Source organism: Sorghum bicolor, chromosome 6 (genome assembly GCF_000003195.3).
Source record: "Sorghum bicolor cultivar BTx623 chromosome 6, Sorghum_bicolor_NCBIv3, whole genome shotgun sequence".
Taxonomy (NCBI): Eukaryota; Viridiplantae; Streptophyta; class Magnoliopsida; order Poales; family Poaceae; genus Sorghum; species Sorghum bicolor.
Window position 1 is genome coordinate 40,425,592 of NC_012875.2, and position 14,662 is coordinate 40,440,253.

The 14,662-nt window shown below is 42.6% G+C and overlaps 2 protein-coding genes across 3 annotated transcripts; one reads left to right on the forward strand and one right to left on the reverse strand.

Annotated features, from left to right (window-relative positions):
- On the forward strand, positions 1,226-4,447 carry LOC8072024 (serine carboxypeptidase-like 45). Of its 2 annotated transcripts, none has more exons than XM_021462641.1 (8): positions 1,226-1,517; positions 2,298-2,399; positions 2,553-2,648; positions 2,768-2,860; positions 2,969-3,048; positions 3,176-3,457; positions 3,559-3,689; positions 3,813-4,447. In XM_021462641.1, exons 1-8 carry the CDS (start codon positions 1,244-1,246, stop codon positions 4,180-4,182), a joined length of 1,428 nt encoding a protein of 475 aa, XP_021318316.1. In that variant the 5' UTR covers positions 1,226-1,243; the 3' UTR covers positions 4,183-4,447. The 2 variants fall into 2 exon arrangements, with proteins under 2 accessions (XP_021318316.1, XP_002446348.1); XM_002446303.2 differs by having other exon boundaries at positions 3,562-3,689.
- LOC8072025 (chaperone protein ClpC1, chloroplastic) lies at positions 6,996-14,251 on the reverse strand. Its single transcript, XM_002447679.2, has 10 exons — positions 14,082-14,251; positions 12,871-13,476; positions 11,625-11,740; positions 11,417-11,539; positions 11,148-11,333; positions 10,330-10,545; positions 9,946-10,163; positions 9,492-9,567; positions 9,322-9,411; positions 6,996-8,625 (listed from the first exon to the last, which is right to left on the reverse strand). Exons 2-10 carry the CDS (start codon positions 13,430-13,432, stop codon positions 7,447-7,449), a joined length of 2,766 nt encoding a protein of 921 aa, XP_002447724.1. The 5' UTR covers positions 13,433-13,476; positions 14,082-14,251; the 3' UTR covers positions 6,996-7,446.

Consider the following 14,662-nt stretch of genomic DNA (forward strand, 5'->3'; position numbering starts at 1 on the left):
TTTCTCCCGCTGGTTCTCCTGCATAAAGACCACCGAAAAGCAGTGAAAACCGAAATGCGTGCACCCACCATGTATGTCAAGATCACTCGATACAAAAGAAAAAAGATCACTGTTTACAGATATGAATATTAGCACGAGATTTTAAAAAAACAGCAAGCCTGCCTTTCAGTCATAAGTGAAGCCAAAAATATGATACAGTACAAATTAGTGCACAACAAACACTGAAGACCATCTTTGGCCTTGGCCTTGTTTAGTTCAAAAAATTCTTCGTCATATCGAATCTTTATACGTATGCATGAAGCACTAAATATAGAGAAAAAATAATTAATTTTATACCTATAATTTGCGAGACGAATCTTTTGAGCCTAATTAGTCTATAATTGAATAATAATTAACAAATACTCCCTCCATTCTAAATTATAAGGCCTTGTTTAGTTCCCTCCAAAAACTCAAAACTTTTTTCAAGATTCCCTGTCACATCGAATTTTGCGGCACATGCATGGAGCATTAAATATAGGTAAAAACAAAAACTAATTGCACAGTTTATGTGTAAATCGCGGGATGAATCTTTTAAGCCTAGTTACTCCATAATTGAACAATATTTGTCAAATAAAAACAAAAGTACTACGGTACCCTCACCTAAAAAATTTTGGGAACTAAACAAGGCCTAAGTCATTCCAAGAATCTTGGAGAGTCAAAACATTTTCAAGTTTGACCAAAAATATAAAGAGAAATATAAAGATTTATGTCATAAAATAGGTACACTATGAAAATATAACTAACAAAGAATCTAAAGATACTTGGTTGGTACAAAAAATGTTATTATTTTACTAATTTGGTCAAATTTGAAAAAATTTGACTCTTTAAGATTTTTGGAATGACTTATAATTTAGGACGGAAGGAGTACAAACGAAAAGTGCTACAGTAGCCAAAACCAAAATTTTTCGGACCCTTGCAAAATAACACTTTTGTTTGGATTTGACAAATATTGTTCAATTATGAACTAGGCTCCGAACTTGTTTAGTTCTAAATTTTTTTTAAAAAAAAACTCTGTCACATTGATTCTTTGTGGCACCCAAAAGCAAGAATGTGCACACACTTCACCACCTAGACATGTCAGACATATTTATTGCCATCATCTACTGCATCCGTTACTCTACTCCCACCACCCTGCAGCTGCACCTGCAGCGCTCACTCATCCCCCCCCCCCCCCCCCCCACCCCCCCCACAACCGAGCCGAACCATGCAGGGGCGCAGTAGGGACGCCGCCACCGTTGCGGCAGCGGTGGTGTGCGCAGCTGTGCTGCTGCTCGGCGACGCCTGCTGGGCCGTCTCGGCGCAGGCGGCGGCGGCGGAGGACAAGATAAGCGCCCTGCCGGGGCAGCCGCCGGTGGGCTTCGCACAGTACTCCGGTTACATCCCGGTGGACGCCGCGGGGAAGCGCTCGCTCTTCTACTACTTCGCCGAGGCGGAGGCGGATCCGGCGGCCAAGCCGCTCGTGCTCTGGCTCAATGGAGGTAAACTTCACTTGATTGTCGGCACAACTTTGTCACTGATTCACTGTGCATGCTGCTGCATTATTTATTGTCTGCACCCTGCTCCCTGCTCTGTTGTGGATGATGTTAATGGTGGGGGGGATGAAGGAGAAGGGAGCTCAGTTTTCAGTGCAAATGCACCTGCGGCCAAATATTTTGTCTTGTTCAGTCCCTACTCCCGAAACAAACATTATAAAAAGATCTCTTTTTTTAGTAATATAGATATAGAGAGTTTAAAAGTGGGCTTGTGATTTTAGTAAGGCCTTGTTTAGTTCCTAGAAAATTTTGCAAAATTTTTCAGATTTTCCGTCACATCGAATCTTTAGACGCATGCATGGAGTATTAAATATAGACGAAAATAAAAACTAATTATACAGTTTGGTCGAAATTGACGAGACGAATCTTTTGAGTCTAATTAGTCCATGATTGGACAATATTTGTCAAATACAAACGAAAGTGCTACAGTGTCGATTTTGCAAAATTTTTTGGAACTAAACAAGGCCTAATTTGAAGAAAAAAAATTCCAATTGAACTTGTGGAATGAAAATACAGAGTAGCTTGCAAATAAGGAAAGCAAAAGGCTCCTAGCATCTTTAGTTCTTTAGGGAGGGAGGGTATAGGATGAAAATAAGATTCCCTCTAGGATCCTTATCAGGATGACTTCCCTGTCCCCTCTCTTTGTTGTTTTGTGTTCTGCTGCCAATGCATTTTTTTTTTTGGAGAGAGATTATGTTGATTCCCAAGCCATGCATGTGAATGTAGGGCCTGGCTGTTCATCTGTGGGAGTGGGGGCCTTCTCAGAGAATGGGCCGTTCAGGCCTAGTGGCAATGCGCTAACAAGGAATGAGTATAGCTGGAACAAAGGTGAGCATTTCTTGCAAGTTGCAGTAACTGTACCAAAGCAAAAACTTTTGGTTTCCTTTGTGGTTGGTCCGTCTTTTTGGTGAAAAAAAGGCCAGAAAATTAGGAGGTGTTAACTTCCCTTTTGGTACATGTTTGATGTAAATGTTGTTTCAGAGGCCAATATGCTGTATTTGGAGAGCCCTGCAGGGGTTGGCTTCTCCTACTCCACTGATCCTGCCTTCTATGAGGGTGTTGGTGACAGCATGACAGGTGAGTTCTATATATGTTTAACAGTTCATAGATCATTTCTTTTTTTCTCTGTCGATTTTTTTTTTACTTGCAGTTGCAGACCAATATAATTCTTGTTTGGGTGTTTTGAAATTCTGAAGCCAGAGACAATTTGAAGTTCTTGCAAGGCTGGTTTGCCAAGTTCCCGCAGTACAAGGGCAGAGACCTGTATATTACAGGGGAGAGCTACGCTGGTAAGTAAAGCCATTTGACTCACTCCACTAGCATAGCATATCTAATTCTGTCACTCCATGGCTCCTCTCGAATCGATACTGAATTAGCAGGATGTTGTCTCTTTTCAGGCCACTATGTTCCACAATTAGCCCAGCGCATGGTTGAGTTCAACAAGAAGGAGAAGCTATTCAATCTGAAAGGCATTGCTGTAAGCAATCACTGACAAGCTTATATAGCAGACTACAGTAGTAATCTTATGAATTGAAACCTCAACTTGTAGTGTAATATATTTACTCCTTTTTCTTTCACCGCCATTTGATTCCCACACAAAATAGCTTGGCAATCCGGTGCTGGAATTCTCCACGGATTTCAACTCGCGCGCCGAGTTCTTCTGGTCGCACGGCCTGATATCGGATTCCACCTACAACATCTTCACGACGGTGTGCAACTACTCGCGGTACGTGAGCGAGTACTACCATGGTTCCCTGAGCACGGCCTGTGACAGGGTGATGAGCCAGGTGACGAGGGAGACCAGCAGGTTCGTCGACAAGTACGACGTCACCCTGGACGTCTGCATCTCGTCGGTGCTCATGCAGTCCCAGATCCTCGCCCCGCAGGTCAGGTTCACCATCAGCATTAGCATTAGCATTAGCATTAGCTAATGGTGAATAGATGTCGTTGTGTTGCTGAATGATGACGACGCATGCTTAATTTGCTGCAGCAAGGGAGCCGGGAGCTGGACGTGTGCGTGGAGGACGAGACGATGAACTACCTGAACCGGAAGGACGTGCAGCAGGCCATGCACGCGCGCCTCACCGACGGCGTGCAGAGGTGGACGGTCTGCAGCAGGTGAGACATGCAAAGTCTGAACTTTGCCCTCTGAAATTCTGATTGACGGACGCTGCCATGCAATGTTATTTTGGTCGGATTGATGCATGTATGGATATATAACAACAATAAAAACAACAACAGCGTTCTGGAGTACAAGCAGCTGGACCTGCAGATCCCGACCGTGAACATCGTGGGCGCGCTGGTGAAGTCGGGCATCCCGGTGCTGGTGTACAGCGGCGACCAGGACTCGGTGATCCCGCTGACGGGCAGCAGGACGCTGGTGAGCCGGCTGGCGGGCAGGCTCCGCCTCAACACCACGGCGGCGCCGTACCGGGCCTGGTTCCAGGGGAAGCAGGTGGGCGGGTGGACGCAGGTGTTCGGCGGCGGCGCGCTGTCCTTCGCCACGGTGCGCGGCGCCTCCCACGAGGCGCCCTTCTCGCAGCCCGAGCGCTCGCTCGGCCTCTTCAGGGCCTTCCTCGCCGGACAGCAGCTGCCGGAATCGTTCCAGTGATGATGCAAGTTGGAGGAAGGGCCGGGGGAGCCACCAGCCACGCTTCCTCGTCTACTCCTCCTGAGTCCTGTCCTTCGAATTCCTAGCTATATATGTTGTGAGCGCGCAGTGCAGTGCAGGTAACGCAGGTTGCGTTGCGTGTGTCGTGGGGTCCGGCCGCTCTTGAGACTGGCAAAAACCCCAATTGGGTTCTTCTCCAAGTGTAATCAGGATAATAATATCATTGAAAGGGGATGAGAATGTATTGCCAGATATGTTGTCGAGATGGCTTTGGTAAATGCCCAAGTACTGCAACCCTAACAAGTAACAAAGGTGCCATCGATCGACCACATGACATGTGGGGCTAGCTAGGCGTGGCGCTCGCCCGCGCGGCATGGCTGCGACAGAGCTCAGCTCGCCTACAAATGAAGCGAAGGAACGCTTGTCCAGGTGGCACGACTCGGGACACGTAAGTCATGGAATGAAAAAAGAGGGACCGAAGTCATGAAATCTAGTGCTTATTTGGGCACAACTCAACTTCACTAGTAAAGTTGTTTTTTAGAAAATAGCTTTACGAGTGACTTTCTAGATGAAGCTGAGCTGTTTTGGAAAAAGTGTTTGGCAAAATAGCTTCACAAACTACTTTATGCATAGTAGAGAGAGAGAAATGAGAGAGAGAGCTACAATAAGCTACTTTTTTTCAGCTTCATCCCAACTTATGTCTTTGTGAGAGTAGGGGAATAGAAATAAGTGTTTGGTAAAAAAAAACAGCTCACAACAGCTCATGAAGCTGTTGTGAGCTGTACCAAACAGCCCCCTAGTAAGGCCTTGTTTAGTTCCCAAAAAATTTTGTCAAAAAATTTTAGATTTCCCGTTACATCGAATCTTGCAGCACATGCATAGAGTATTAAATGTAGATGAAAGCAAAAACTAATTATATAATTTACCTGTAGTTTGTGATACGAATCTTTTGAGCCTAGTTAGGCCTTGTTTAGTTGGCAAAAATTTTCGTTTTTGGCCACTGTAGCACTTTCGTCTTTATTTGACAAACATTGTCCAATTACGGAGTAACTAGGCTCAAAAGATTCATCTCACAAATTACAGATAAACTGTGCAATTAATTTTTATTTTCATCTATATTTAATACTCCATGCATGCGACCAAAGATTCGATGTGACGGGGAATCTTGAAAATTTTTTGAAACTAAACAAGGCCTTAATCTATGATTGGACAATATTTATCAAATAAAAATGAAAATACTACGAAATCTCAAAATTTTGTCAACTAAACAAAGCCCTTTAGTGGGACGTCTCTGAAACTACCAAATATTCTACCTAGGATCGTACAGTACGTCTTTCAAACCACACACTACCTAGTGAATGGCGGTAGCATGTTGTCATTTTCAACCCTAACAGGTTAGGGATCTCCACCCAATACCAGGTGAATAAATGAATAAGAAAAACGATGGCATCCCCTAATGCCATGCTAATGGATTACAGTACGTTCCAAATGTTGATCAGATCAAGATTTACAGACTTCTAGTTCAACCCTGGTTGAGATAATCTAGGTCGGTTTGGTCACCTTAGGCTTTGTTTGGATGTAGTCGGTTTCGCATCAATCCACATATGTTGGAGTGGATTGGGGTCCCCAATCCACTCCAACACATGTGGATTGATGTGAATCCGACAACATCCAAACAAGGCCTTATAGAGTTTATATCTAATATTAAAGAGGAAAAATTCTAGCGCAACATGCAGTTGATTGCATGATAGCATTTTTGGGAAATTGGCATGAGCTATGAAGTTATCGCTGTTGCAACATACAAGCATCTTTGCTACTTCAATTAAAATCCAAAGTCCAATTCTACCACAATACAAAATGGTTAATGTCAAATTAGATTGTCACGATGTTTATCTGAATCAGCTTATGCTAGCGACACTTTAGGTGAGATTTTCATGTTTGGATCAGGTTGTCCTAGTGCTGCTACATTCAAGTGTGAATCAGATTCAGAATTTATATAGTGCGGGTTCATTGCTTACTTGTTGGCCTAATACACCCCTGGCTACATAATTCGAATGTATAAAATAGGAATCATCATATGTTAGGCAATGAATCTATAACACATGAATCTATAACATAGGAATCATCATATGTTAGGCAAGTATTAATACGAATCATATTTTATGATTACAAATTAAGATGAGCAAACAATAAAATAAAAGGTGGCCCTCTCATCCATTCGACGTGTATATTTATGCTACAATTTCATCCATAAAAGAATGCAACTATAGTATTCATGCACCATGCTCATCAAAATAGTTCAAGTTTAACCAAGTTTAAAATGACTATTATTCACATTTATGTTTGAAAATTGATTTATCACGCATATAGATGTCATAATTATCAAAATGTTTCATATAACTCTAGCCAAACTCGAAAGTATTTGACTTCTCGATCTTTTTTTTCTTATATGAAATTACTTGCCAGCTACAGTATTCCAAAGGAATGGGTTGAGCGGATTCCTTTCCTATTAAATTGCTTGCCAGTTACAGTATTTCAGAGGAATGCGGTTTTCTTTCCTCTGTCCTATGATATTCCTTCAATCCAAATAAGCTCTGAAACTACGAGATGATGAAACACCTTGTTGAGTGTGGTTGTTTCATTCCTTAGCAGTTTAGCACTAAAACCACGAGATGAAACACAAACGAGATCAAAGAAATACCCCCACTGAGATTCCCTCACCAATCCATTTTCACGTCTACCCAAAACCAAACAGGACAAAATACAGTCCAGAAGGAACAGCTGCAGACTAAAATACTGAAGTTCGAAAATTATAACCTCTGAGGCAAATAAATGATTCCAAATTTTAGATCCGCAGACCAAAAGGCAGAGTGTAGCAATTCACCACTGTTATTCGAAACTTGGATACGTGATATCCATACATACAGGATATAAGTTACTAAAGTACAACATCAAACGCAGAAACATCCGTATCTCATTGCTAACAAGTCCTAATAATACAAGTGCATCAAACTGAAAATTCCAAGTTTCTTCCAAAAACAAGGCAACTCAAAGTCTAGCATATATTTCATTCGCTAAATTCCTCACCATCTATTCATTTCCATAGCAACCCTACGGCCTCACTTCCAATGAAAAGGAAAACCATGAAAGATAAAGCACCTAATGGGGCAGACGCCAAGTAATGTCAGTCTACTTTTACCATCACGAGGAGCCCAGCTGACTTGTAAAGAAGGCCATATTTCGGACCAAAGGTTTTGACCTTGCTTAGGTACTGAGAGCAGGTTCCAGTGGCTCAGCAACACCGCTGCCACCGTTCAGGACTATTACCTTGCCATCTGAATCCACATCAACGATGGCAGAGTCACCTTCTTTCACCTCACCAGCCAGCATCTTCTCTGCCAGACTATCCTCCAGAAGCCTCATGATAGCACGCCGCAAAGGTCTGGCACCATAGCTCGGGTTATAACCTTCGTCAACAACTCTATCTCGGAACTTCTCTGTAACCTGGAGATTAATGTCCTTGGCCTTCAACCTGTCAAACACTTCTTTCAGCATAATGTCTGCAATCTCCTTCACCTCCAATTTAGTCAGCTGCCGGAATACAATCATCTCATCCAATCTGTTCAAGAACTCTGGCCGGAAGTACTGCTTCAACTCCTCAGTCACAAGGCTCTTGATCCTGTTATAGCTTGTGTCTTTCTCATCATAGTCAAGGTCGAACCCAATCTTGCGGCCTCCCTTCTCAATGACACTGCTCCCGACATTAGATGTCATGATCAATAGTGTGTTCTTGAAGTCCACTGTGCGCCCCTTGCTATCAGTTAACCGCCCATCTTCTAAGATCTGAAGCATCATGTTGAAAACATCTGGATGTGCTTTCTCAATCTCATCAAAGAGAACAACTGTGTACGGGCGGCGACGGACTGCTTCAGTTAGTTGGCCTCCCTCAGTGTACCCAACATAACCTGGAGGTGATCCAATGAGTTTGGAGACAGTATGTCTCTCCATGAACTCACTCATGTCAAGCCTGATCATAGCCTCCTCCGAGCCAAAGTAGTAGGCCGCCAGAGCCTTTGCTAGCTCTGATTTGCCAACTCCAGTCGGTCCAGAGAATATGAAGCTGGCAATTGGCCTATTTGGATTCTTGAGGCCAACACGAGCACGGCGGATAGCACGACTAATAGCTTTGACAGCCTCATCCTGTCCAATGATACGTGTATGCAGTGTCTCTTCCATCTTTAGGAGACGATCAGACTCATCAGATGACACCTTCTCCACAGGAATTCCAGTCCAAGAGGAGACAATATGTTGAATGTCCGCCTCAGTAACAAGAGGACCGACTTCACCAGATTCAGTCTCTGCTTTAATCATTTCCTTGCTCTTGTCAATAATGGCTGTAATTTGAGCCTTAAGCTCCATTTCTCGGTCCCTTAATTCGCCAGCCTATCAAGAAACAATTATGATAAGATAACAGGAATAACATTTGGAGGTAGTACAGCTAGTTGAGGATTCAGATAAAATTCTGATTGCACTAGAGCCTTTGTGCAGCATTCAGAGCCTTTTTTTCCCCATGGCCCATGCATAGCCAAAATGATTAGTTAAAGTCACTGAAACAATAATGGTAAGATAGCATGAATAATTGAAGACAATAGAATTGATTCAGACCATGAAAAATCCAGGCTGCATGTTTGCCTTATAAACCTTTCCATAGAACTCAGCATTTTCCGTTGCAAAGTGAAAATAGTAAGATTAGCTTAAGTAAACAAGGGCAATTGGTTGGTGACCAGGGGATCCAATATCCCTTGTAGCAAAAATACTTATAACCCAACATGCTGCAATGTTTCAAATTTTCATAAAAATCATGTGTGCTGTAAAAGTTAAGTGGACCTGTAAAAAAATTCAAATTCATCTGCAAAATTAAGATTGGAAAAAACACATGACAAACAATGCCAGATTGACTCCTTGTCTATTTTGTTTATTGACATGTTGGGCAAATTTGAAATTAAAAATTTCAAGTGTACTTGCCAGATTGACTACTTGACTATTTTATGAATTTTTGTAACATTACAACATGCCATGTTTGCTAATGGGGATGCTGGAACCCATGAGCATAAAATCCATAGTCAAACAATAGTATACCTTCTCAAAGTCCTGGCTGCGTACAGCCTCGTTTTTCTGCTTGGTAATCTGCCGCAGCTCTTTGTCCAGCTCTTTGGCTTCATCAGGGAGCTGCAACACCAAAGCTCACAAATCAGCAAGAAAAATGCAGCAAACATTGTTTGTAGTCTGAAAAATTCAGCGTTCAATACCTGGGCATGCCTCAGCCTAACACGGGATCCAGCTTCATCAATCAAGTCAATGGCCTTGTCAGGCAGGAATCGATCACTGAAAGAAATTAAAAGCAATATAATTTCCATTTAAATCACAATCAATCAAATGATTAACCTGCTTGATAAAAAAAATGTCATTTCTCCAGAATATTTTCTTAAAAAGACTAAACTACCCTCCGCCCCTCCCCCTGTTTTTTGTTCAGCTATAATCATAATACTTGACTGGCCCAGAAAATGTACATGGATCCTTGAAGGCGGCAAATACAAGTTGTTCAATATCCAAAACTGATCATTGAAATTAGCATTTTGGTAAAAAAAAATTATCAAACCAAAATATATAACACCACCATTGCCAAGTCCATGTAACTTCTTAAAAAGGGAAAATTCAAGTGGATATATAACACACAATTTAAAAATTTGGTGATTTGCAAACCTGATATACTGATAAGAAAGCTGTGCAGCAGCAATTAAAGCATCATCTGTGTATCGCAGTTTGTGATGGAGTTCATATCTCTCACGAAGTCCTCTTAAGATCTGTATTGTTTCATCGACAGTAGGCTCAGGAACCTTAACTGGTTGAAACCTTCTTTCCAAGGCAGGATCTTTCTCTATATGCTTCCTATACTCATCCAGCGTTGTAGCACCAATGCACTACATAGATAAAATCAACATGAATGTGGTTAATTTTACAAAACTCTGAAGTCAGTCTAGATGAGAGCTTTGGGACCTTATCCTTCTCCAAAATAAATCATACATATGAGCTAATAAGACATAACATAATGCTAAAAGCACCAGAATTTAGAGTCAAGAAATATACCTGCAGTTCACCTCTTGCAAGAGCTGGCTTCAAAATATTAGCAGCATCAATTGCACCTTCTGCTGCACCTGCTCCAATCAGTGTGTGCACTTCATCAATGAAGAGAATAATGTCTTCATTTTGCTTAATTTCCTCCATAAGTTTCTTTAGTCTCTCTTCAAACTCTCCACGGTATTTGGTTCCAGCAACAAGGAGCCCCATGTCAAGAGTAATAACCTAACCAGATTAAGGAATAAATACTGCTTAGTCCTCCAAACAATAAAAGGGTGAATAGTATCACCTGATTATAAGTTGCAACCTTGCAAAAAAGTTTTGTTCTCTTTTCACCAACATCTGATTATAAGTTGCAACCTTGCAAAAAAGTTTTGTTCTCTTTTCACCAACATCTGATATCAGTACAGATCCAAGCAATCCCACTAATAGCAGTCAACCCAGCAAAGTAAATTCACGAAATAACCGGGGCTGGCCATGTCACATACTTAGTAGCCCAGCAAAGGAGCCTTTTTATACATTTTCAACTACTTCTCTAAATTAATACAACATATCTGCTGTTCTCTCCATTCCAAATTTGACTTTTTTAGGTTCATAACTTTTGTTATGCAATTAGATATACACTATGTCTAGATGCATAGTGAAAACAATGTATCTAGAAAAGCCAAAACGTCTTATAATTTGAAACAATGTACTGATGTAAATGAACACAATGAATTCAGCCCCACGGGCAACACTGGAAGAAATGACTGCTACTCATCTACACAAGAATAGATGGGGGCGGGGGGGCGAAACAATTTTAAACGCCATGGATGGTCCAAACTAACCTTCTTTCCTTCAATTGTTTCAGGAACATCCCCATTGGCAATACGTTGAGCAAGCCCCTCAGCAATAGCAGTTTTGCCAACACCAGGCTCTCCAATTAGGCAGGGGTTGTTCTTTGTCCGCCTTCCCAAAATCTGAGTAACACGCTCAATCTGATCCCGTCTACCAACAACTGGGTCCAATTTACCCTGCAGAAGAAGACAATGATAATTATTTGTCTTCACTAGTTACTTACACAAAAGAACAAGTAAATTGGGAAAAGAGGAAATACCTCCTCTGCTAATTTCGTCAAATTAGTACCATATTCTTCAAGTGTGGGCATCTTCTGGCCACTGCTTCCTCCACCAACTCCAGCCCCAACGGCTTCTGTGCTTTCCCCAACCATTCTTATGACCTGAACATCGTGTCAAATATCAGTCCCTGCACAATTTTGGTTCAAAAAAAATTGGGTAACAAAAACATCAATAAAAGAGAATTGCCTGGGTACGGATGTTGTTTGGATCAGCACCAAGGCTTTCAAGCACACGAGCAGCAACACCTTCACCCTCACGAAGTAACCCAAGGAGCAAGTGTTCAGATCCTATATAGTTATGCCCTGAGAAACCAACATGGAAGAACATAAGTGAGACAATTATGCACATATTGTTTTACAAACTACTAATCCCTCCCACAGGTGGCATATTTTGAACTCGAAATGGTAAGTAGCTAACCAACTCGCAAGGCTTGTTTTAATCATTTGATAACACAATAATCTGACAGTGATATCATAAAGCATCACTTGATTCAAGCATATCTTTGAGAATAATATAACAGTTATTATTTCAAGCTTTTGCACCTTATCTAAATACAGTATACCAACAGAGTATACGGTATGTATCAATAATTTCATATTATAGTGCCTGATTTCTGCTCAAACCCCACATGATTTAATGGTCACTGTACTAACTTGGCATCATTCTGAATCAATAATTAGTCACAGATCATGTTAGTGATCAATCTAGGATGTATCATTATCTAGTATCAACAAACAAACACTTAGTGTCTTGAATGTCTAGTATGAGAAAGCCAGAACAGGGTACCATACCGGAACAGAAAAACAAGAGTTTACTTTACACTGACCAGATTAAAAATTTAGGAATCAACAAAGTCCACAGAGAATGCATGTGTGTTTCTTACAACAAACGCCCTAGTCTCATAGTGATGAATTCCAAACAAAAAATGAACTATAGACAAGTAGCAAGCATTGTTTAAGGACTAGACAAGCTCATTTGATGTCGCTTGGTTTCAACTGAACCAAAACAAATATAAATTAGCATCATCTTAAAGAAAAATACAATAATTAGCATTCCACACTTCTTCACAAATTATAGTGCAATGCTATATAAAAGAACATCACTGTGTATTATAATAAGCTATTATGGTAGTGCTTTGTTTCTACTCAAAACACATACAACGGCCACCCTTTTCATTTATATTTCTTAATGAGCAATCAGTAAACAAACATACACTAGCGCTTTGCATGTCCAGTAAAAGATGGGGAAGAAGAATACAATGTCATACCAGGAATTAAAAAATACTAGAATTTACACTGATTTGATTAATATTTTCAAGGTGCATCAACAGAGCACACCAAAAGTAGTCAGATAAAATTATAGGTAAATACATTAACCAACCAAACCTAATAACAGAAAATGAGCTAGCTATATAGATAGGTGAAGATAATACCAAGCTGACGAGCTTCTTCAAGGGACAATTCCAATACACGTTTTGCACGAGGCGTGAATGGGATTTCAACAGCCACAAACCCACTGCCACGTCCAATTATCTTTTCAACTTCCACTCGGGCATCCTTAAGATTGATTCCCATAGACTTCAGAACCTTCGCCGCAATTCCCGTGCCCTCACCAATAAGCCCCAGCAAAATCTGCTCTGTCCCAACAAAGTTGTGTCCAAGGCGCCTTGCCTCCTCTTGCGCGAGCATAATCACCTTGATTGCTTTCTCAGTGAAGCGTTCAAACATGGCACGAACAACCCCTCGTGAGGCCGACCCGCGCGGCCTTGCAATCTGACTTGCCACGATCGACACAAAGTCACGCTTGATCACAGACCTCGTGTCCAAAAAGTTTGTCTGACGCAGCCCTTGGAAGCCACCAAGAGTAAGAGTCCTTGCTGGCATATTGCGCACCATTGTAGCATTTGTTCTGGCCCTTGCACGCGCGCGGAAACGACCTGAGCTGCTTCTGTAAACGGTTGGAACAATCGCAGACTGAACTAGAGCGCCCTCCATGTTGAACTAGCAGAAGGCAATCCCAGGCCTCTACCTACCAAGCCCTGTAAATTTGTAAAAGGAACTAAGTAAAACTGTAAATATCACAAAATGTTGTGCAGATGCAGCTAACCAAACTAATTCACATGGAAGAAAAGAGTTTGCAACTAAATCTGAAGGTGGCAAAGGATTCAATGAAGCATCAAATACAATAGCAACCACCATACTGAAACGATTGCAGGTCTCGAATAGATTATATTTCCTCGAATCGACTCTACAGCCTTTCTATGCCGACACAGGCGTGCATGCTTTAGAATCCCAAATCGATTTACCCCTTCCAGCCGCCGTTCCGCGTTGCTAACTTCAACGAAACAGAGTCGAGAGATATGGTTGCCGGTCGAGGCAACAAGACGCCCTCTAAATCGTATCAGCAGAACCTCAAGTGGTCAGCATCTACCCTAGGCGACGCACATCAAAAGCGACGCCGCCGGAGCCATCCGCGCTACCCAGTAGGAAAGCACCCGCGGATGCGCCGTGCAGGCCAGCCAGGGGATGAGCCGGCGGGACCTGATTCCATCCAACAAGTCCTCACCCCCAACCCCAACCGCGACGCGCCGACAGACACCCTACACAAATTCAGACGGGGAAACGGGAACGGGGAGATTATTACCGCGCCGAGTTTCGTCTCCCGCAGAGGGGCCGTGGAGCGCGCGCCGGCGGAAGCGTCCCGACCCTGCGCCGGCGAGGCGGGGGAGGAGGTGGCGGAGGAGACGAGAGGGAGGGGCTAGCTGCCTGCCGCGGTAGTGGGAAAAAGGAGAGGGGAGGGGAGAGCCGGAGAGGTCAGAAGATAAGGAGAGGAGGAAGGCGACGGAGCGAGACCTTGCGCTGCGTTGGTGGAGTGGGTCGTACGTCACCCCCATCCCAACACGGGCTTTTGCAATTTCTCATCTTTGCCCGCGTGTGCAGCCCACTTAGCCCAACAACGGCCCTAGTTTGTGCAGGCTGCAGGAGGGCCCGCCTTGCCATGCCATCCTTTTTTTATTTCAGCCTGGTTAAGCCGAAAATTGCGAAAGAAGAAGAGCTTGTTCATTTGTATATCTCCTACTACAACTAAAAAGACCAAAGTGTGGACATCTTTTCTTTTGGTGCAAAAAAAAGTTTGGTTCTTCCGTCTGCCCGGTACCTGCGAACGAGTCCTCCCCTTGCGCAAACGGTACCTGCGAACGAGTCCTCCCCTCGCGCAAACACGCA